The following is a 23,693-nucleotide window of genomic DNA, read 5'->3' as shown; positions in this document are numbered from 1 at the left end:
TTCCACAGCTTCTAGAACTCCTCTCCACAGCTACTCTCAAGTTATCTCCAGGGGACAGGCCCCCTTGGCTCCAACCCACACTCCTGAACTTTAAGGATCAACAGGCTATCTTTTTCTCTGGCCGCACTAATCTTCACAGGAAGGTCACTTGAGTGCACACCGCGTCTCACCCCCTGGAAGGCTCACAGGCAAGGTCAGAGCAGACACAGAAGACGTCGCCCCGCTGCTAACACCAAGGGCTCCAGGCGACTTGTGCAAATTTACCCTCACCAGCCTTCCTTCCAGGAAAAGGCACCCAAAAGTGTGAAAGCACCGATCCCATCCTTCACTAACTGCAGAATCTTGGGCAAGTTACATAGGCTCTCTGAGCCTCATCTGTAAAGTGGGGATTCACAAAACCCATCTCCCAGGGTTGTGGTGAGCACTGAATGAGCTGACTTAGGTAGAGCCCCTCGGACATGGACATGGCGTGACACCTAGTAAGCACTCCATAAATCACTCAGTTTTTTTCCCTTGTTGTTTTTCTGAACTGTTAAAAGGGTCACTGAAGTCAGCTAGCCAAGAAGTTTTCATGGTCTACTTGTTTGTTTTTCCAGTTAGATTCAATTTATAGAAGTAGAAATTTTTAAAAACCTAGTTTTCCCTTAAGCTTTTAAGTTCAACTTACAAATCTCTTGTTCTGTTTAGGACCCTAGTATTAAACAATAGTTTTCAGAGGGACTTTAAAAAACTTAGTTAATTAAATTTCCTTTCATAGTTTTAAGTGGGTTTATAAATTTAATGTATTCTATTTTACTTTTCCCCTAAATACTTCAACATATATTCTGGTTATCTATTGTCCTGTACATTCATACCTAAAACAGTGACTTTTTTTAATGAATATAATTTATTGTCAAATTGGCTTACATACAACACCCAGTGCTCATCCCAAGTGCCCTCCTCAATGCCCATCACCCATTTTTCCCTCTCTCTCACCCGCCCCATCCACCCTCAGTTTGTTCTCTGTATTTAAGAGTCTCTTGTGGTGTGCCTCCCTCCCTCTCTGTTTGTAACTATTTTTCCCCCTTCCCTTCCCCCATGGTCTTCTGTTAAGTTTCTCAAGACCCACACATGAATGAAAATTCTAGCATATAGAAATATAATTGATGTTTTGTATCTTTAACTTTAATTCAGTGATCTTGATAAATTCACTTATCACTTCTAATAATTAATTCAGGGAGTCTTCAGGATTTTCCATAGATTCACATATATCATCCGTAAATAATGATGGTTTTATTTCTTCCTTCCTAACCTATACCTTCCCCCTCACTCCTCCTCCTCTTTCTCCTCCTTATTTTTCTTTTGATTCCTTGTTTTTCTGGGTAGGACCTATAGTACAGGGATGAATGGAAGGGATAATGAAGACATCCTTCTCTCATATCTGACTTTAAGGAAAATGTTTTCAGTATTTCATTATTAAGTATGATGTGTGCTATTAGATTTTTATATTGCCCCTATCAGATTAAAGAAGTTCTTTTCCTAATTTGCTGTTTTTTTTTTAATCAGGGATGAGTATTGAATTTCATTAAATGATTTTCTGCATTTATGGAGATTATTTTTCTCCCTTATTCTGTTAATGAATTACATCAATAGATATGTGAATATTAAAACAACCATGCATTCTGGAGGAAATCCAATTTTATTATGTTGTATTTTCCTCTTTGTCTATATCTGAACTTAGTTTGCAAATATATATATATATATATATGTATATATATATATATATATATTAGGACTTTTACAAATATGTATCTTGTAATATCATTGTCAGGTTTGATATCAGGGTTATGCTGACTTTGTAAAAGGAGTTAGGAAGTACTCTATCTTTCTTCTTTCCTATTCTTGGAAGAGATCTTTAAACCCAGAAAGCTTTATAACTCTTGGTTCCCACTCCACCCATGTTACCTTCTACTCTGTCTTCTTTTTCAGTCAGTTGCCCATGCCCAAAACCTTGGAGTCTTTCCATTTATCTTAGTTCTATTTTCAAAACATATCCTGAATTCAATTCACCACCTTCACTGCTACCACTGATTTCAAGCTATTATTTCATACCTGGATTAACCTCAATGGACTTACAACTGGTTCCCTATTTCTCCTGTCTCTCTTCCGCATAATCTATTGTACACACAGCATAGTGGTCATTTAAACATGTATATGATGTCATCACTCTCGCTCAAAATTTCAAATGGCTTTTATTATACTTAGAGTAAAATCCAAACTTCTTACCATGTGACATTAGTCAAGATGAGCTTATTATGACTTCATAGCACAAATGTTTATTTCTCTCTTAAAGTCTACCGCCAGTCTGCATGACTCATGAGGGCAACCATCTTCATGTTGCAACTCAGTGATTCAATCTACTCTGGCCATCTGGCTCTGTCACTTGAAGAAAGAAACAGCTTGACATTCCTGTGCTAGCTTTTTGATGCTTTGGCCCAGAAAGGATACAAATCACTTCTGCCCATAGTCCATTGACTAGCGGTAATCTCATGGACCCACTTAATAATCCACTTTGTGCTTTGGTTAAAGGGATTGGGAAATGTGGGGAAGCAAAAGCATGTTTGGTGAATCCTATTCTTCTGGAAACTTATAAGCCACAATGCCCTACCTGCCTGTCCTTCAACTGTATTTTATTCTGATCTCATTCTTATTTATCATGTTTCAACCACACTATTCTTTTTGGTATCTGTCAGGCATACCTAGCTTCTTTCTATATTAGGGCCTTTACACTTGCTGACTTCTGGTCATTCAGTTCTCAGCTCCAATGTCACCATCCCAGCTAAGATACCCACTCACCTTACCATCATCTTCTGTCCCTTTTCCCTGCTTGGACTTTCTTCAGAGTCTTTTCTCTTTCCTCTCCTTTTAGGATTCCAATTACATGCTTGATAGAACTGTTCATTGTGTCCCATATAGCTCTTACATCCTTTTCTCATTTTTTTTTCTGAAATTACACTGTTTATTTCCTTTCTTGTTTGATTTCTGTCTCTTTCCTATATATTTCACAATATATTTCTCCCCTGTCAATTGTGAGAAATTCAGTAGCTCTTTTGTCAACCCTTGAGGGCGGTTGTGGAGAATAAATAAAGCAATAAACAAACAGCAACAAAGTGTGTGCACGCTAAGTTGAGACTCAGCATTACCTGGATGTGGTGTCACCCCTCGAGCTATAGGTCTCCCTAAGCAGGGCTCCTGTTACACACATGCAGTACATAACAGAGGTTCTGTACAATGGGAACTTCATTTAATGTGTGTGCGTTTGTTTTTAAAAGGATCAGAACTTCTACATCATAGAAGTTGTGTGGGAAAAGATATCTGGATCCTACAAGGTTTTTTTTTTAGATATATTTGTAGATTTTTAGAATCAACCACAATGGTATCTTTATGTATTTGAAATATAGCATTACATGTAGGTACAAAGCATTTTATTTACTCAGTCTATGGAAAATTCTTGACATGACATGGATTTGTGAACCTCCTGCAGTAACCCCACACTAGAGATCCACACATGTGAAAAGAAAATCTTGGGTTTATATCAAAATTTTAGCAATAAAGCCTGGCAAATAGTTAGATTTGCTCTCAGGAGACAACAATAAATATTCTTTTATCTCATGAATACTTATTAAATATTCACTTGCTGTCAAACATTATGCTGGACATCACAGGCTTTAATAAGTGAATCATTCATGGTATCTGCCCTGAAGGAACTTGAGCTCTAGCAAAGGAGAGATATGAATCATAAGCACCCTGCCCCTCTCCCCACCAAGGCCTTGCTAAGTCAAGCTCCTTAGGCCTGGCTCCTCTGAGTTTTAATTAATGAACTCTCCTCTGAGAGTCCTCAGTCCATGTGTAAATAGGTTTCTTGTGAACCATAAATAAATATACGTCAGATCCCTGACGTATATACAAATAAGCACCGTGTCAGTCCACTGTGGAAAGCATTACAAGAGTGGTTTAAACCACTATATGACCTATAGAAGTCCAGCAGAAGAGATCACTTCCTATTTCTGGTATTCGGAGGGTTCATGGAGAAACTGAGCTGTGCCTTCAAAGACAGAGTTAGGCAAGGCAGAAGCAATCCAGGAAAAAGAAATATGTGACTCAAAGACCCTACGCTGGAAGGTACAAGAAAAGCATGGCTGGAGGAAAACCAATGGCTCTTAGTGACTAACTGTGGAACCTAAGTAAGCTCTCATCAAAAGGCGATGGAAAGTGAGCAGGAAAATGGTGCACTCAGATCAGTGCTGAGGGAGACTGCATTCAGTGCATACCACAGAGTCTGGCAGAGTTTAGTTGTTTCATAAATGTTCACATTCTGAGAGACCTGAGAGAACAAAGCCAGGAGAACAGTGTCAGCCATTGAAACAGTCAGAGGGATTGTGAGGTACCAAGGGCCAGAATATATGATGGTGATGGGAACAGAGAGGCAGACACCTGAGAGCCTGGGGGGAATTGCTTGGGAGAGGAGGCAAATCCATCTTAGAGGTTCTCCATCTTCTTCCGCATATATTCCTGACACCCTGGTTTCCTGTAGACTCCCCCACAAGTCTCGATGATGGAAAAAAATGTGAGCAATGCTCTCAGTGGTTTCACTTCTAATTGTCATGGAATTCATACGTTGACACATGTCTCCCACTCAGAAATTTCCCTAGAGATCATGGGATTTTATTTCACTTTTGATTCACTTCTCTGACGTGATCCTTACCAAGAGCCCTCTTCTGCATAGCACATGATTGCCAACTGCCGATTGCCAACTGACGGTTGCTCAATGGCCTGGAATTGCCCTCTATACCCCCAACCCTCTGCTCTGAGTCCTAGTCATCCCTCAAGACTAGTACAAATGTCCCCTCCCCTCCCACACTGTCCCTGACATCTACCCCACCTCTGTCAGCATTAATCTGTCCCCTCCAGGACTCTCAGAGTCCTCTTGGACCACCACCCTCAGCTCTCACCTCCCCCCAGACTTCCTCTCCAGGTGCTTGAGGGCTGGGCAGATTCTTATTGCCATAGTCCCAGCACCCCACATGGTGTCATGTGCCTGGCATTTAGTTGGTAATTGTTAGATCTTTGTTAAACTCAGCTAACATTTCAACATGGCCTAGATTAGGATTTTAGAAACTTCTAGTTCCACTTTCCAGTGTTCTTTTGCTTCTGCCTCCTGTTGAAGTTAGAACACTTTGTCTTTGACTCATGTGTGACTCAGGAAGGAGGTCCTTTCTTCTGGTTTCTCCAGGCCCTGCTGAGGAGCTCAGGCCTGCTGTCCCCATCTCCTGTCTGTGGACAGCTCAGACTTCTTGCCTGTTCCTCTCTGAAGTGTGTGAGATGAAAATGTGGGTTGCTCCTAATTTCTCCAATGTGATTTCTTCTCTTTTCCCTGAATTTTGTTTCTTGTAATCTGATTCCTCGTCATTCACCACATGTCTTCTATTTCTCTTGTCTTTTGCAACCTCCAGTAGTTCTCAAATTATTTTAACATCTGTCATTTATTCATCACAAACATAAATACACATACTTTTAAAACCCTCCTATTTACACTGTAATACTGCATCTGACCTAGTAAAATCTACTTTAATGCAACATGGCCAGACACCTTGCCATTGTTAGCAAATTTTTATTAAATTAAGTTTAAAAACCAAGGATATGGGGATAACATAAGTAGACATTGGGTTAGGATGCCTTATGAATATAGTGTAGGGTTAAGAAAGAGCTCTGGAGTTGACCACTTGGATTCGAATTTTAGCACTGCCACATTCATGGTCTAGTTACATAACTGCTCTGTACCTCAGCTTGCTCATATGTAAAATGGCAATAAAAAAAGAACCTATCTCATGTTGCTGTGAGAATTTAATGAAACATAAAACCATGCCTGTCACACAGTAAGCATTCAATACATTGTAGTTATTAAGAGGATTGTCATCAGAATAGTGCCTGGAAATAGCAGGCTTACAATAAAGGTTTGCTGAATGAGTGAATGAATGAATGAATGAATGAGTGAACATTCTGGTTTTGTGATAGCTTGTTTTTAGTTTTACCATTTCCCCGTGCTCTCCATAGAAGAATAGCAAAGGGCAGCTTCTGAAGTGAACCATGGGTTGAGAGTGAAAAAGGAACGATCTTGACTTTGGGGTGGACTGAGTTTCAAGTCCAAACCAGGAGGGCTGGGTGAGCACTTGGAGTTGTGAAGTTGCAGGAGCTGGTAACTGCAGGAGAGAAGGGGCATTTTCACTTGAGTCAGTCTGACCCCAAGAAGAGGGGTGTTCACATATTGGGCTCTCCTTCCCTGGATATTTGCCTAGATCTCTTTCCACTTCTCCACCCTCCAGTTCTGTCCAAACTAAGAATCTGTCTATACTGGTATGGGCCTGGGCAAATGTTAAAGACCCAGAGCTTCAAGGTAGCAGCAGGAATTTACTTCCAGATAAACACTGCCCCTTGATAGTCTTCAAAAGCTATTAAAGCTCACATTTGCATTTATTGAAGAGTCACTTAGAGTTATTAAAATCCAATAGAAGTTCAGTCTGGTTTGGAAGTGCAGTAAAAATGGGAGAGTGGCTGTGTTTTTTCTCCGGTGGCTGTTTGACTTCAGGCAATTCCCTTAATCTTTTTGGGCTCTTCTTTCTTCCTCTGACACTCTGTGGCTTGATGACTAATAAACAAGGGTTGCTTAAGGAACCCAACAATAATAATGATAATAGATCAACCTCAGAGGATCTAAGAATTTCTTTTGGAAAAGAATAAGAGAAATCAAGGAAGAAAGATAAGGATTGAGGCATAGAAGTTCCTGAATTCTAGGTTAAGAAGTTAAGAAGCTCTTATTCTAAGGCCTTTGGGAAAATCCAGTGAAAAAGTGGCAGCAGGAGAATGATAAGTTTAAAGACTTTGTAGGAGTTATCTGGCACAGGTAAATAGAGGGACTAGAGGGGAAAGAAGCTGGAGGAAGATATCAGTTCAGAGACTGGTGCCAAATCCAACGCCTTACCCCACGTCTGAGAAAACAGAAAGGAAGGGACAGATACCAGACACATTTTGAAGAAATTGAGAGACATAGTGTCTAAGTGTAAATCAGGTATTGGGAGGGAGGAAGAGGGGGTAATTACTTTTTTCTTTTTGAGCATTATAATGTCTTGAGCCAAAGATAACTCAGGCTTCAAGCCTGATGTTGCATGCCAGTGTGGTGGCTATTGCCATTGAGGAGAAAGAAACAACTTTGGGGAGATGTTGATTTTATTTTGGATAGTTTGAATTTGGGCTATTGTCAGGACACTGAATGGCCCCATAAAGCAAATAGTTAACGTTTCATAAGTGAGTGAATACTGAGGATAGGGAGGATTTTAGGGCCTGGGACATAGAAGAACTCAGGCACAGGGATGGCCACATCACCTCCAGGCTCCTCTCTTAGGGGAAGAAGCCAACCTCCTCTGGGGTAAATGTGGGCTGTGATGGTCACCCCAAGGCCTGAGCATGCCGAAGAGTGAGGTCAGAGGTGTGTTTAAGGCTGGGGGCAGCAGTGTATGTCTCTCTGAGAAGGTCACTCAGGAACACTGAACAAGGAGATCAAGGGCTGGGTGAGATTTTAGCAATATGAGAAGATTTATGTTTCAGTATGATTCCTTTATACACCCACAGCTTCCTCCTGGAGATATTTTTTTTTAAAGAGTTTATTTTTAAGTAATCTTTATACCCAAAGTGGGTCTTGAACTTACAACCTCAAGATCAAGAGTCATATCCTCTACCAGTTGAGCCAGCCAAGAGCCCTGCATGGATACTGAGTGAAATGACATACCGAAGGCCAGTCTTCCTGGAAGAGATAGAACTGGAAGTTCTATCTGAATGGCTGGTAGAACCTGAAGGGGATGGTGGGGGCAGCAGGCGCAAAGGCATGGAAGTGACATAGTCCACAGTATGCTTTAGGGGGATACTGGCTTCAGCACAAGGGGGACATGGCAGGTAACTTCAGTTAGGCAGAGTGGGGCCAGACTGAGGATGTTGCAAGTGCTAAAATCCAACTTGAGGAGGCCAGCCTGTATCACACAGTGGACAGAGCCCAGGTTCTAGAGGCACATGGCTTAGTGTGAATCCTGATTTCACCCATTGCCAGCTGTATGACCATGGACAAGTTGCTTAATTCCCTCTCCCTCCATGTTCTCTGATATAAAATGAGGTAGTACATGGAACTGCTGGGAGGATTAATAAGAGAATTTATATAAAGGGATTAGAACACTACCTGACACATATTAAATGCTCAGGAAGTTTTAGTTTTTCACTTTCTCTTTCATAACTTTCTGTATTGACTGAAATTTTTTTAAAGAGTTGAGTTTTATAGTCATAAATAAATAAGAGTTTATTTTTTTTACAGGTCTTTATAGCTCATCCCTTCTAATGATTTCACTGCTCAGAGACTATGGTGTCTGAATGAATGCCATTTTTCAAAAGTAATGAAATCTCAGGCCCCTATAGTTCTGAAGGAAAATGTCATTCCACTTTCACACATGGGTATGGATTGGCCAGCTTGGAGCCAGTTGAACACCACATGGTAACTCCAGAGGAGAAATTTGGGGGTTTGAGTAATTTATCTTAGGAAGACAAATGCTTGAATAAGTAATTGCAAGAAACCAGTTTCTCTGAACCACTGTCAGAGCGTCTGTGAACTGGTATGCCATGTTTAGAAAGTAATCCAGCATTACTAATCTTTTGATATATCTGTTGACCTAGCAATTCTCACTGCAAAAATTTATCATACAGAAATGCAGGAGTCACAATATGAGATAGATGCACACAAATATTTATTGCAGCATCATTTGTAGTTGAAACAACCTCAATCCATCACAAAGAAAATAGTTGACAAAATTATGGCATATCCAGACTGTGGAATATTACACATCCAGTGAGTAGATTAGATCTGTGTCTAATTGGACATATTGTTAAGTGACTACAGAAAATTGCAGAGTGATAGGTGTACTATGATTTCATTTTTGTTAAAAAAACAACTTTGTGTGTATATATTTGTATTTACACGGAGAAATGGGTAGAAGGACATACATACGGCTATTAACATGGATTACCTCAGGGTCATGGTAGTCTATATATCTACAGTTTGACTTGTTAAAATGAACATTTATTGATTCTGTAGTTTGAAAAAAATATATATAATAATGTATGGGAGGTTTTTTGTTTGGTTTGGTTTGGAAATTAATCTGAAGACCAAGATTGAGAAACGAACACCCAACTGCTTTAGGTGAATTCTGGTACCCAGACCCTGAGTTACAATCTTGCCTTAGAAATACCTTGTAGGGTAACTGAGGTCTTTGGTGATCACTGAATAATCCCAAAGAAAAGAAGTTAGAAGATGGTAGATACATTTGCCCCAGTAGCCAAAAAGAAGTAAAGCAGAAATTCCTGAAAGTAGAGACTAGGAAGTTTGGTGTGTTCTCAGCAAAGTCCAGGGACAAATCACTAAAAACATTGCTTGTATATATTTACGAAGTTAACTAGAAATTATCAGGAGCTCTTGGGAATGAAGTCATGCTAAAACTCAATCATATTATCTCTCTTTTCTCTCTCTCAGATCAGGGGATCATTATAAATATAAAGTATTGAAACTTTTCTCATAATATATAAGTAGTCAAGATAAACATGAATTAGAAATCTATGCAAATGTTCAGACCCAGAGTATTGATTAATCTTAAGGAAGCTTCTAGAAGTAGGGCTTTGCCCTTGACTTTCTCCTCTCAAGTTCTTGGATACAGATATAAAAAGAAATCTATTTAAAAATGCCATATACATTGGGACACCTGGGTGGCTCAGTCGGTTAAGCATCCGACTTCAGCTCAGGTCATGATCTCATGGTTTGTGGGTTTGAGCCCCACATCGGGCTCCATGCTGACAGCTCAGAGCCTGGAGCCTGCTTCTGATTCTGTGTCTCCCTTTCTCTCTTCTCTTTCCCCTACTCATGCTCTGTCTCTCTCTCTCAAAAATAAATAAACATTAAAAAAATAAAAATAAAAATGACATATATATATGACATAAATTACATAAAGCTTGGAGGGAAAGCTAAATGTTCCTAAGGATAAAATCGGGATATAAGTAATTCCTGACAAGTTGAAAGATTACAACAATAACATGTAAAGGAATTGGGTTATATGAAAAGTTCATTCAGGTTAAAAAAATCAACTCCACGAGAAAGAAAGAAAGCAGAATCAGTAAGAATAATAGACTCTAAAAATTGAAGAGTTGAGGGGCGCCTGGGTGGCTCAGTTAAGCATCTGACTTTGGCTCAGGTCATGATCTCACGGTTTGTGAATTCGATCCCCACATCGGGCTCTCTGCTGTCAGCATGAAGCCTGGAGCCTGCTTTGGATCTTCTGTTCCCCTCTCTCTCTGCCCTTCCCCCATTGGTTCTCTCTCTCTCTCTCTCTCTCTCTCTCTCTCTCTCTCTCTCTCAGAATAAATAAACTTAAAAAAAGTTGAAGAGTTGCAGTTGAACCCTAAAGTGACTCTTGGGCTGAATTAATGGAGGATTATAATGAGGAACATGTAAAACTGCACACTTGGTGTGTTCTGTGGGAGGAAGATTGAAAACATTGAGCCCAGTCCTGGGATTATGGCACAAACTGAACATATTCAGGGTATCACGACCAGAGGGAGGAAGGGTCTGGAAACCATGTTTGTAGTGCCACTTAAGGGAAGGGGTGTACTATCAAAGGGGATTACTTCTGTAATTGTCTCTGCTCATGGAAAGATCTCAAAAGAGGTTGTGAGCAGCAGGGGGTGTGGAAGGGAGACGATGCTCTTGCCCTGCCATCAGGCAGATTTTCTTGTTACCTTTCTCTTTTTTCAAATCTCACACATGTCCCACCTACTTAAAGCCAGGTTTCCCAAAGTGTGGGCCATTGGGCAGGATGGTTTAAGGTAGCACATAGACCCAGCATTAAACAACATTAAGTCTCCTGGTGAGATTGTTGTTTATGTTTTCATTTTCTTTCAAGTCACTGATTACATAAAGAAGAAAGTCTCTGGTGTTAAGGTTTTGTCATCTCATATTTACTAATCTTCCCTTTTTAATAAGGAAAGGACAGGCCTGAAGTGGAGAGCCTTCAGCAAGCCACAACATCTAGTTGGACTTTTAAACATTGTTATGTTATCATTGTATTTATTTACAAGAAGGGAAACTGGCTTTTCTTTTTTAAAGTTTTTTTCTTTTTTCTTTTTTCTTTATTTTGAGAGAGACAGAGACAGCAGTAGGGGAGTCAGGGAGAGAGAAGGAGAGAGAGGATCCCAAGCAGGCTGTGTACCATCAGCATGGAGCCCAATATGGGGTTCGAACCCACAAAGCCATTAGATCATGACCTGAGCCAAAACCAAGAGTCAGAAGCTCAACCAACTGAGCCACCCAGGTGCCCCTGGAAAACTGGATTTTCATTAGGGTAATGGTCTAAAATTTCTGATGGGGAGGAAAATAAAATGTGAGAGAGTCTAATCATGCTTTAAAGTAAGAAGCTATTAGCAAAGAAGCACAGGGGTATACTCAAAGGCAAAACTGGAAGTATGAGGACAGGGAAAAACAGGTCAGTGAAACACCAATCAGCATCACATAACATCATTTTGATCATAGAAGCATAATTTACACACACTTGGAAGCGATAAGCAGTGGGGAAAACCAAGGAAGAACTATGTGCTGAGCAGTGTCTCCCAGGATGGCAAATGTGTGACAAGGACATTAAGGTCAAGGAACAGTAGGCACAGCCCTAATATAGCTCCTGGGTAACACTGTCTCTAGCGAGGTCCTTGCCTGGAACCTGGGTGGAGTAAGGGAGGGAGTAAAGGAAAGAGGGGGTTTGGGTTTTGAAAAATAAAAATGAACCCCAAGCCTGCCCAATACTGGGGGGAGTTTCTGCACTCATGTTACGCTCCCACTGACTGTGGGGGACAGTGCAGAAAGTAAAGACCTATGTTAGTATTCACAATGCATCACCTGTCCTTTCATTGCATTTCTACAGCCTAGACAGAGGCCCAAACCCTGACTTCTGGTCAGCTGGGCGACTTGGCCCAGATGGACCAATTGCAGGCTATCGCTTACATCATCTTCCTGCCTTTACTGTGGACAGTGAACCAGCAAGTCAGCAGTTTCTTTCAAAGCACATTTATTTGAACAGATCTTTGTACACACGTGTTCAGAGCAGCATTATTCACAACAGCCAAAAGGTGGAGTAACACAAGTGTCCGTGGATGGCTGAAGTGGTAAACAAAATGTGACATACGTATACCATGGAATACTATTCATCCTTAAGAAGAAAGGAAATTCTGACACATGCTATTACATGGGGAACTTTGAAAATGTCATGCGAAGTGAAATACGCCAGATACAAAAGGACACATATTGCATGATTGTATGAGGTATTCTAGAAGAGTAGAAATCATAGTGACAGAAAGTAGAATAGTGGTTACCAGGGGCGGGGGCCGGGGGGCGATGGGGAATTGCTTAATGGGTTCAAAGCTTCGACTGGGGAAGATGAAAAAGTTCTGGAGATGGAAAGAGGTAATGGCTGTACAACATTACGAATGTACTCAATACTACTGGATTGTACACTTAAAAATGACTTAAAGGATTTTTTAAAGAAGCTAAAATGAAGGGCGCCTGGGTGGCTCAGTTGGTTGAGTGTCTGACTTTGGCTCAGGTCATGATCTCGTGGTTCATGAGTTCAAGCCCCTCGTTGGGCTCTGTGCTGCCAGCTCGGAGCCTAGAGTCTGCTTTGATTCTTTGTCTCCCTCTCTCTCTGCCCCTCTCCCACTCGTGCTCAATCTCTCTCTGTCTCTCTCAAAAACCTCATTAAAAAAAAAAGTGTTAAAACGATTAAGTATGGAAGATTCCAGGGAGAACCTGCTTGTGGAGAAAGTGTGATGGTGTGTGCCATATCTCTCTGGGGTTCCTCACCCACACCCCAGGCATTCTCCACCCTTCTCTGTCCTGCTTTATGCCCTGGGTCACATCAACATGCCTCTTGCCTTCTGGCTTCTGCTTGGAGTCATTCATTGGGGAGCACTAGCAGGAGATGAGGGCAGAAAGAAGAGTGAGATTGGAGAATCTATTTCCTCACTTCCCTCCCTACAGGATTGCTGTCCGGGTGACCATGTCCCTTGACTGAAGGTCTGGCAGCCCCTGTCAGTCTTGGGATTCCGGTGCTCTCTCCTCTTGCCTCTTCAGACCTAGGGCAGGATGAGCTAACTCAGCCCCTAGCCCGAGGACAGCACCATCCCTTCTGGTTTTCCCACTTCCTACTAAGACCTTTGTAAATAGTCCTTTTATTAAATTCTCCTCAAATTACCCTGTTAGAGCAAATCATCTGTTTCTTGCTGGACTATGGCTGTATACAAGGTAACTTACAACAAAGTTTGGGAAACACTGACCCAAAGAAAATTCATCTAAATTCCCCAAAGATCTCTCTGATTCCCCAAACCTTCCAGATATCAAGAGAAGGCAATGGTAAGGAATGGTGAATGGTGCCATCTTTTTCCCAGCCCTCCATCCCCTCTCCTGTTCCAAGCACTTCTTCTCAATTGCTATTTTAATACAGAGAATTCAGCGCCTATTGTTTTCTCCATCCTATAGAAAACCACATTTCTATACATCACAGAATTCCATTCCAATAAAACAATGAAATAATTCAGATAATTCCATGGTGTTTTATTATTTTTTTTAAAAAAAACATTGTTCCTGTGAATGTTTCCATTGAATCCTAGGCACAGATGTTCAAGGATATGGGGCAATTGCAGTTAATATGCAGTTAAGTAGGAATAGAAAAGCTGAAGCAGTATTTTTGCAAGGCTGTTCAAATTGGTAACAGAGACAAAGCTCTGATAGAATGAGTTATCTCTCCCCTCTAAGGTGGCTATTATGGGGAAAATAACCATGAGTTTTGCCTTCTTTCTAGTAGTAATGGCCTAGAGTAAGTTGCACATAGCTCCCCGACCTCTGAAATCCAGGGAGATGCATCCTGCCCAGGCTTATACTATACACACTTTAGTTTCAGGTCATGAGAAACGGTCACACTCGCTTGTAAGTTCACTGGCTCAGGTAAGCAGACAGTCTGTTTGCTGCAAAAGAAGAGCAACAAGAAGGTATGCGCTCAGGGCAGGTCCCCGATTGCTCAGGAAAGAGGGCTAGGAGTTGTGTGCTCTTGTGTTACCATGATGTCAGATGAAAGAAGCCTATAGCTGTCTATTATAGGAGTCTACTACTCCTGTCCTCCAAGTGCCCAGGGTGGTAAGACTAATATAAATTTGTGCTAGAGGCACAGGTGGATCCACAGCTGTGAATGTGACCAGTGGAGACTAAGGAGGAGGAACTATGCAATGAGAAGTCTTTGTTTCAATAAATCATATGTAGAAACTGAATAAGACATATATAAAATAGATTTTATATGTATATATAAAATTATTCAGCTGTATATCAGATAAAATGAAGTTTCTTATATTGAAGTGGGAATGGGAAATTGAAGCCTACCCTCTTTGGCTTTTGAACACCTCCAACCCAAGATGGCCCCATAGGAAATCAAGAAAACCCTAGGTCTTTGTCATTTCTGTTGAAGAAGCTAATCTCTGTGATGAGACTGTACCTCAACAAATGTCACATCTCAGGTCAGGATTGGTCCTTGTGGGTATGTATGGGGCAGGTGTGGATTCTGGGCTTACTTGTCATTGACCGGCAAAGGAGCAGTGCAGAACTTTCCAGCAATGGTAGTCCGGTCTTTTTTCCAAACTAGGTTGGAAGAATGAAACTTGAATTTCACTTGGTTTATCTGGCACTGAGCGTTGGTGTGAGCTATGATTCCTCTCCCCTGGAGTTGCTGTCTAGGTCTGCAAGGGAAAGGGAAATTAAGTTATTGAAGCACTTTTGGCCTTTGCTTCCCCTTGGCTCCTATGGGGTTCCGCTGGTAGCATTGGTTAGTTTCATGCACAAAAGAACTCCTTGAAGGTGGGGACCGTGATCCTTTGTATCACACTAACCAGTCCCTTTGCACATATACTCACAGCTTTGAACATGGCTCAGAAAATAGTTGTTGATTTTTAAAAATATTTTTTAATGTTTATTTATTCATTTTGAGAGAGAGAAAGAGAGAGAGAGCATGAGCTGGGGAGGGGCAGAGAGAGGGAGAGAGAGAATTCCAAGCAGGTTCCACACTGTCCGCGCAGAGCCTAACTCAGGGCTCGAACTCATGAACCATGAGAGCATGACCTGAGCTGAAATCAAGAGCCAGAGGCTTAACCAACTGAGCCACCCAAACGCCCCTAGTTTTTTTTTTTTTCTTTTGAGGAAGATTCTGTACAACTTTAAAAGCTGTTCCTTTTTTTTTTTTTTTTTAATTTTAGAAGTGTTTTGAAATACTTCAGAGGAAAAAAATAAGGTTTTTCCCTTTAAGAAGCTGCATGAATGGAGGAGCTTGCAAACTAACAGGGTATGAAGGACGCTATGAGTAAGTGACCGAAAGACCTGGTTTGGGTAAATTTTCTAATTAGAAGGAAACCTTGGGATTTCACAAAGCTATAGAAAGTAGACTCACACACAAAGCTATAGAAAGTAGACTCACACATAAACTCCCCCCAGCCCCGCCTTTTTCAATTTCTATCTGCAAGAGAGAAAAAAACCAACAAACAAGGAACTGAAGATAACCATGTTCTGATAGTCTTCTTCAAAAGAGTAATGCAAATTGTTTTGGGGAGAAGGAAGAATCTGTAGATATCTATTCCAATCACTCAGGGAGGATTTAAAAGTGTAGTGGTTGAGGGGCGCCTGGGTGGCTCAGTCAGTTAAGAGTCCGGCTTCAGCTCAGCTCATGATCTCATGCTCCGTGAGTTCGAGTCCCACATCGGGCTCTATGCTAACAGCTCAGAATCTGGAGCCTGCCTTGGATTCTGTGTCTCCCCTCTCTCTCTGTCCCTTCCCCACTCGTGCTGTGTCTCTATCTCTCAAAAATAAGTAAACATTTAAAAAAAAAGTGTAGTGATTGAGGCTATGCCCAGGGATTCTGCTGCAATTGGCCTGGGGCAGGGTTTGGGGGTCAGTGGTGTTTAATGCTTTCCAGGTGATTCTAATGAGTGGCTATTTATGTGTCATTGTCAGGACCCTTGCCAATGTTGGCTCATTTACCCATGCAACCAAGAAGCAATGAAAACACCTTGTGGAAATAATGTGACCTTGAACTGATGTAGTGAAAATTATTCAGCTATAATCTGCAAGACTAACGTGGGCACCTGAAAATCTGTGTTGGGGTCCTGATTGCCTGCGGGACTTCTCTCTTTGGCCTGTGTGAGCTGGAGCCCTGGCTGGTGGCAGGGTGTTTGGGAATCCAGAAATGTGCTCCTCTCAGTGGAAACTTGTCTTCCCTGGTAGTGCAATTAACCTCCAATACTGCAGCCTGAGAAATATTTTCAAACTCCAATCTGATCCGGTCACTCTCCTGCTTCAAATTCCCAGTGGCTCCCCAAACTGCTCTCAGGATAAAAATAAAAATCCCTAACCTGTCCTTCAATGACTGGCACAGTCTGGCCCTCAGCTGCGACCCCTGCTCCCCCAGCTTCCTTCTCCAATGCCTCACCCCCTGCTCTCCACTCCCTGCGCCATATTCTCACTAACCCCTGGCCTGGGTAACTCCTGTGAATCACTACTCAAATGTCAATTCAAACACTCCTCAAACATCACCTTTTCACACTTGGTCAGGCTCTGTCTCACTTGTCCTCATGGCACCTGCCACTGTGGACAATTGTACATTTCTGTGCACACGCACTGGTCATTTCCGTGTTTGTGATTCATGCGTTCCCCTGCCAACCACACTTCTCAGGCTCCCCTGCCAGCAGGTTCCAGTGAGGTCTAACTTGCAGGAGGCACGCACAGTGGGGAGACTGCTTTGGACTGTGATTCCAGAGGGGATATATTTCCTGCCTGCTTCCAGATCCTGCTGGTATTCTACAAACACCTCCGGGCTTTCTTCCTCCAACCCCATAGGCGGAGTGGCCTCTGTTGCTGATCTCTGCGGTGCCTCACGCTCCTTTTGGGTTTCCAGCCCTCCCAACACATTTGTAATTAGTTCCCTGGGTTGAAGTCCCTCTATTGGACTCCCAGCTTGGACTCTGGTTTCTGGACTGTACCCTGACCAAGACAGTTACTTCTCTGATTAGACTGGCTCCTGCTGGCTTGGGAGTAACTAACCGATTGCTTTTTTTTTTTATGTTTATTTATTTATTTTGAGAGAGAGAGCATGCATGCAAGCATGAGCAGGGGAGGGAGAGAGAGAGAGAGAGAGGGAGATGGAAAGAATCCCAAGCAGGCTCCGCTTTGTCAGCGTAGAGCCCAATGCAAGGCTCAATCCCATGAACCAGTGAAATCATGACCTGAGCCAAAATCAAGACCCGGAAGCTTAACCAACCGAGCCACCCAGGCACCCCTAACCAATTGCTTTTTAAAGAAACATGCACCACTGCTTCTGAGTTCCTGTCCCCTGCCAGGCCTGAGCCTTCCTATAGGTGAAGTTCTCTGTCTTCCCACCTCAAGTGTGGTCCTGCCAGCCGCTACGCCCAGATGTGACCCTATAAGGGAAGGAAATGCTCAGCCCAGTTCCAGAGATTGGCACCACCTGGCATCAAGCCCTGCTGGCCTCACCTTGTACTCATTTGCTAACTGACCCTCTGCCTGTGATTCAGTTCTACTAACTCACCTAGAGTTAACTCACCTACTTTCCAAGAGTAGGTTCTTCGCAGTCTCTGGCCAGCCCTCCCTGGGCTAGTGGCTGAGGTCCTCCTACTTGCTGACATCCCTGACGTGGCCTTCCTGGAGTCCTGACTACTGTTTCCTATCGGGGACCCAATTACTTTGTTCTCACCACTTTTTGAGACATCCCATGACTGCTGTCTGCCTGCTTCAGCTGCTGTTGTCTGAATACACTATCCTTGGACCCAATACTGATCCTGAACCTGGGACAGTTGCCCACCATGTGTCTGTGGGGTGCATCTGTAGTAGGTGCTGCCCTCACCCCCACCTCCAGCCCAGCGGGCTCGGGTCACCCATCAGTGATCGCACAGGGCCTGTTGTGGGAGATGTGTGCATGTAACGCGGGACACTTACGTACATGGTGATCTCGACCGAGGAAGTAACATTGCTGCTAAGGAAGGTGATGGAGATACAGGTATCCTTCTTTCTTGGCTCCTGCAAGTAAAACTCCACGAGGCTGTGATGCACTGGGAAACCAAAGCAGAGCAGATGCCTGGGCCAGAGGTCAGTGGGTACAACATGCAAAAAGCCCCGGAGAGCAGCAGTGCAGGGATCTGAGATCTACCTCTTAACAGCCGTTGACTAGCAGCAGATTATCTGTCATCCCAGATCCTTAGCTTCCTCATTGTAAATTGGGGATAATAAAAATGGGTCTGAATGAGAGTTAAATGAGTTAATACAAAAGTCCTTAGACAGTGTCTGTGCCTAGGAAGCATTCAATACATGTTAGTTTTTATTATTACCTATAATGCTAGAATGTCCCACTCCTCCCTGCTTGATGACATTATCTCGGTGGTGTGATTTTAAAAGAACTGAAAAGGATCTTTCTTATACTAAATAATTAACTCCTAAAATAACCCTCCATATGCACAGTGTCAGGGAGCCCACTTGTGTGTAGGAGATGACTATTTCCCTCTCTGTGGCAGCTGGGTGCCTGTATGGCATCTCCACCCTCCCAGGCAGCATCGATCCTGGGGCTCTCAAACTTGCGTCATTGACATAAACCAGACGAGGAGCCTGGCTCATGGTGATGCCCCTGCTGTCTCTCTGGCAAGAGAAGTTAAGAATTACAGCTTCCCTAACCTCCTATCCTTTCCTTATTAAGGGGGAGACCCATCTGGTGGCATTTTGCAGTATCTTTAGTCTTGGGGCATTTCCACAGACTTCTTTGGTGATCGGGACATAGCTGGACAGGCAATTCTTCACTTCTGCCCTACTTGTACTTTTTCATTTGTCATGTTTTAAAGGCAAATATTGGGGGGACACCAAGTGGATTTTGGTACACTCACCACTAAGCTGGAGGAGTGCTATGATCCATCTGGGCTAATGGAGTTGGTAACAAGACTCACTGACAGGTGCTAAGATGCCAAGAACCCACATGGAAGAAAAGAGAGCACCGTATGCTTCCTCTCCACAGAGGAACACATCCAATGCCATGCCCCTTCTGTCTCTTTCTCAGTTGTTTGCTAGAGGATGCAGACTGTTAAGGTAATGGGCAAGGGCTAAATTGTAGTGGGTAACTGAAATCTGGAAAAAAAGCTAAATTACATAAGCTTTAGGAATTGAATTCTCTGGGCTGACTTTTACATATTATACCACTTCTTCCTTTGCCAGCAGATCTCACCCATTAAGAAAGTTTCCTAAAGTTCTGCTTCTCTCTTTATATTATCTGGAAGCCCCAAGAGGGTCAGGTCTACTAACACTGGATGGGTGGGAATCAGTAGTGGAATCCAATCTCCAGTGCAGGAGTCAGACATGGGAGGCAGCAGACAGAGCCCTGGATGGTTGATCAGGAGATCTGGATCCAAGGCCTGGCCCCGCTGCTTACTCGCTGTTTCCTTTCCCTATGTCACTGAACCTCTCTGTGTCTTGGCTCCTTCATCTACAACCCTCGATATCACCTCACAGAACATTGGCAAGGATTAAATGAGGTAATGGAGAGAAAGCACTTTGTGTGAAACAGTGTTCTATAAAGGGAAAAGTAAGACTGTTAGAAAAACTATTTAGAAACAATAGAAACACTATTTGTTTTCAACAATAGTGTTGAAAACAATAGAAAAACTATTTGGAGAAGGTTCTCTGCCCTGCTGGTGCATGTCTGGCAGGGGTCAGGGGTGACCACTGTCCTGTTGAACACTGCTGAGACCCAGGCAGGCCGAGCGGGACGATGGGCACCCAGTGCGTGGGGCCCGGGAGTGGGTGAGAGCGGGAGCTGCAGGCCGTTGGTACTACCCAAACTACCAGGTGGATGGCCTATCCCTCCAGGTAGAGGAGAGTCCCAGCTTCAGTGCTCAGAACAAAAAGCTCAGAATTGCAAGGCGCAGAGCATGCAGAAAAGCAGGTACTCGGGCTGGCTTATTTCTTTCTGTAGCTCTGTGAGGTTTTTGAACAGATAGGGCCATGCTTCTGGGGCATGGAGAGGGAGTCTCACAACAAATACGAAACAGTCAGAAAAATTATAGCTGTGTGAGTCTGCCTCAGCAGGGACTTTGAAATGCCTCTAACCTCAAGTGTGCCCCAGGCTCCCTGCCATGTGTGTCCCTGGCTGAGCAGACAGGAAGGAGCCAGTTCAGGTTGCTGTGAAGCTGTCCCAGAACTGGAAGTAAAACTGGACATCTGGTCCTGGCATCACTGCCTCCACCACTGGACAAAGCATCCTCCCCCAGGCTGACCTCTGGAGGGGGCGGTGAGGACAAAAGAGGATCCAAGAAATACGGTTGTAAAGAGCAGATTCTCAGAAGCAGAGGCAAAGAAGCCAGTGTGGAGGCAGGTGGTGACATGGAAAGAATATAGATTTTGGAGTCAGAAGACCTGAGTTGAATTCTGCCTTTTCCGCACCACTGTGTAGCCTTGGGCACAAGGCTTAATCTCTCAGAACCTCCCCGTCCTCACAGCTAACTAGAGTGGGGTTGTCAAATGAGCAGATATATGTGAGAAGCCCACAGTCGACTCTTATAATCCACTTGTTCCTAAGAGGTAGCCATGAATTCTCTCTAGCATGATAAACACCCGCATCTAGTCTCCCCCAGTTCTCTGAATGATAAAAGGAAGGGAATTATTACTTATCAAGCTCCAGTCACTGTGCTAGCAACTCCCTGTATACTATTTTATTTTACCCTCACAATTGATTCTTTAAAGTAGATACTGTTGTTGTTCCCACTTTCTACATAAGGATGGAGAGTTCAGCCAGGTTAAGTAACTTCCTTCTGATGACACATCTGGTAGGTGGAGAAGCTGACATTCAAATCCAAGTCTGTATGACCACAATCTGAACTTTGGGCTCCATATCACATGGCAACAGGAGTTCTGGTCCAAGGAAGGAATGGCCATAAAGAAAGATCCCTCCACCAACCAGACACAAGCTGATCAGAATATCAGAGTTAATTTGGATGTACAATTTATCATCCCAGCCAGCATACTTTTATCCTATACACACAATAAACCAGACAAGATCCTATGATAACAAGCACTAAGGAAGTATAATCACTCTACTTAAGATGCAAACAGCATAGGAGAAAATGATGCTTCAACCTGTAATATTTCATAGAATCTAAGACACATTTTTCTCTCACATTTAACATCTTTTACTGGTATCTTAGCTTCAGTGAAGCATAGTGGTTAGAAGCAACAGTAAATAGTTGGAGTATGTGTATGTAGGGGAAGTAGAGTAGAGAGCAAGGTTCAACATTCCTTAGAGACCCTGACCTAACAGGGCTGCCAGGGTAGGAGACACATAAGATGGGCATCGAGGAGGGGGTGAAAAAAAGTATGCAGGAAGGATGAAGCCAGAGGGTGCTCCCAAAAACCACATTACAGAGAACCCACACTGAAGTGAGGTGGGGAGGAACTAGGATAAGTATACAGACAGCAAGATACCTGATAATCTGCAGTAGAGCATGGGTTGGACTAGCTCTGAAAGTTTAGGGTCTAAGACCAGTAACTGCTGCCCCTCACCCCTCCTATGACATCTTTGCGCCTGTCTTTCACCTCACGCCTGAGCTCCCATGCCATGCTAGACACAGCCCACGCCAGAGCCCTGGACTCTGCAGAACAGCACAGTAGCATACCTGAGCTACACATAAACCCCCCACTCACCACAGTACGGAGCCATGGAAGTGGTCCGGAGGTACACTTTCACTTCCTTGGGAAGCGGCTGTATCTTAACACCACTTTGTTCCATCAGCCCTGGAAATACAGAGGCAAAGACAAAAAACAAGATCCCTGAGGAGGCCATTTCAGTGTCCCATGGCACGCAACCACATATTGATTAATTTGCACACCCATTCATTCTGCAAACAACTACACTGTATGCTCATTATATGTCATGCCCTAAGGTGGGTCCCAGGATACATACAGTTCAGTCCAGTCAAAGATAAACACGCAAATACACAGGAAGCACATTTTTTAAGATCATCTGGCCCATTCTCAGGAGGTATGTATCAGAAATTTGAGATTAGATCTCCAATTTGTAAAATAATCTATTAGACAGTTGTTTTAACGGCATTTATATCCTTCACAGACAAAGCACGGAAAGCATTTGACCTGAAGAATAGTGGTTGACAAGTTAAGGAAGGGCATAACAAGCAGGGAGTACAGTTTGGACAAAGGCATACAGGGTGAGGAAACATGAAACATGAACATCCCTGGGGTGTTCAGTGCCAGGGAAAGTGTAGTGAGAGCTGAGGCTGGGGAAAGTGTGAGGTGGCTGGTCCATCACATTTGGGGGAAATTGTGGCATATGCACAATGAGTAGGAAGTAATGTTGATTTGCTTTATTGTGGGAAGCTACATCTACTTTAACATTTTGTCAAGCTGCGGTTCTGAGTAGCAGCTAGGGGTGGGAAGTGGGAGAATGAGGGCGAGAAAGGAACCATTTATACTCCCCCAGAGTTCTTCCTGAAACCACCTTGGAGAACCCTAGGATGTTCTCAGCAATGACCTGCACAGGGTGAATTGAGGTCAGATCCCTCAGCCTTTCCCCAGCCCCCCTCCCCAGACTAGCCTGGGTCATCCAGCAATGTGCCCAAGCCAGCCAGCAATTAGGCAGCCCTCCAGCTGGCACATGGTCACCACAGCCTCAAACCCCTAAAGGGGGCCATATGTGCCACTCATGGGGATTCCCCACAACACCTTGATTTAGAATCTACCAGGAATTGGAGAATGGCTGGCCTGGCTAGAAAGACCTATGGCAAGCATCTGGTCTGGGAGTGGGGGCAGCAGTTCTGAATTCTACCAATGTTTATAAAGTGTCCTTTGCCTGGACTTGCAGACAAGGGGCTGTGTGTGAAGGGTGTGTGCAGAGCAAGTAGAGTATCAGGCAACAGCATGCATGGCGAGAGGTGGGATGTGGAAGGCCAAATGCCATCCTCCAGGTGGGAACAGGCTGAACATTTCATTGGTGAATTTCCTTACTGTAGTTGGATAGACTTATTGACCACAGAAGAGCAGGACTTAAAGAGGTGACAATTAGCAAGACTTGAACTTTCCCCAAATTGTCAAAGGAAGTCAAAGGGGTGGCATTTACCAATCCTTGGGCAGGAAAGCAGAAATGGGTTAAAACAATCCAGACATTTTCCAGCAAGAAAGGCCTTGTAGTTGGCACAGGGAAAGGCCATCAATGGACAGGAATTCTCCAGGGCACTGATGTAGAGGTACACGGCCCTCATGTGATCACAGATCAGGTAACTGTAACCTTAACAGGGTAAAAAACACAACCAAGGTTTTAGTTTAAGACAAATGAAAATCCCTCCATGCTACTTATTATAACTCTATTGGATTTTATATTCCAGCAGGCTACAAATACATGGGATGTCTCTTGAGCCACATTTTTTAATGTTAATGGACATGGCTACTGCTTTCTTCCTTTTCCTTTTCCAGAGATACCTAAGCTTAA

The 23,693-nt window shown here is 43.2% G+C and overlaps 2 protein-coding genes across 7 annotated transcripts in view; one reads left to right on the top strand and one right to left on the bottom strand.

Annotated features, from left to right (window-relative positions):
• Positions 1-10,004, top strand: part of POPDC2 (popeye domain cAMP effector 2) — a 28,742-nt gene extending 18,738 nt beyond the window's left edge. For both annotated transcript variants that reach the window (XM_060639906.3, XM_060639907.3), the window contains exon 4: positions 9-10,004. Coding sequence is in view for 1 of the 2 variants with exons in the window: in XM_060639907.3 (XP_060495890.1) it covers positions 9-94 (86 nt within the window). In the remaining variant the exon portion in view is untranslated. The remainder of the gene's footprint in view (positions 1-8) is intronic.
• A 3,695-nt stretch (positions 10,005-13,699) lies between these two features.
• PLA1A (phospholipase A1 member A) overlaps positions 13,700-23,693 on the bottom strand; it is a 33,904-nt gene continuing 23,910 nt past the window's right edge. For 3 of the 5 annotated variants that reach the window (XM_060639904.2, XM_060639903.2, XM_078453045.1), the window contains 5 exons: positions 23,325-23,492; positions 21,896-21,985; positions 18,159-18,267; positions 14,728-14,892; positions 13,700-14,130 (listed from right to left, as the gene is read on the bottom strand). In XM_060639904.2, the coding sequence (XP_060495887.1) occupies positions 14,046-14,130; positions 14,728-14,892; positions 18,159-18,267; positions 21,896-21,985; positions 23,325-23,492 (617 nt within the window). In that variant the 3' untranslated portion in view covers positions 13,700-14,045. Of the gene's footprint in view, positions 14,131-14,727; positions 14,893-17,249; positions 17,620-18,154; positions 18,268-21,895; positions 21,986-23,324; positions 23,493-23,693 lie in introns of those variants that run through there. The other 2 variants (XM_060639900.2, XM_060639898.2) reach the window with 2 other exon arrangements.

The sequence above is a fragment of the Panthera onca genome, chromosome C2, assembly GCF_046562875.1.
Source record: "Panthera onca isolate mPanOnc1 chromosome C2, mPanOnc1 haplotype 2, whole genome shotgun sequence".
In the NCBI taxonomy this organism is placed as follows: Eukaryota; Metazoa; Chordata; class Mammalia; order Carnivora; family Felidae; genus Panthera; species Panthera onca.
The sequence above is the reverse complement of the archived record's forward strand: the minus strand, read 5'-3'. Positions and strand labels throughout refer to the sequence as shown.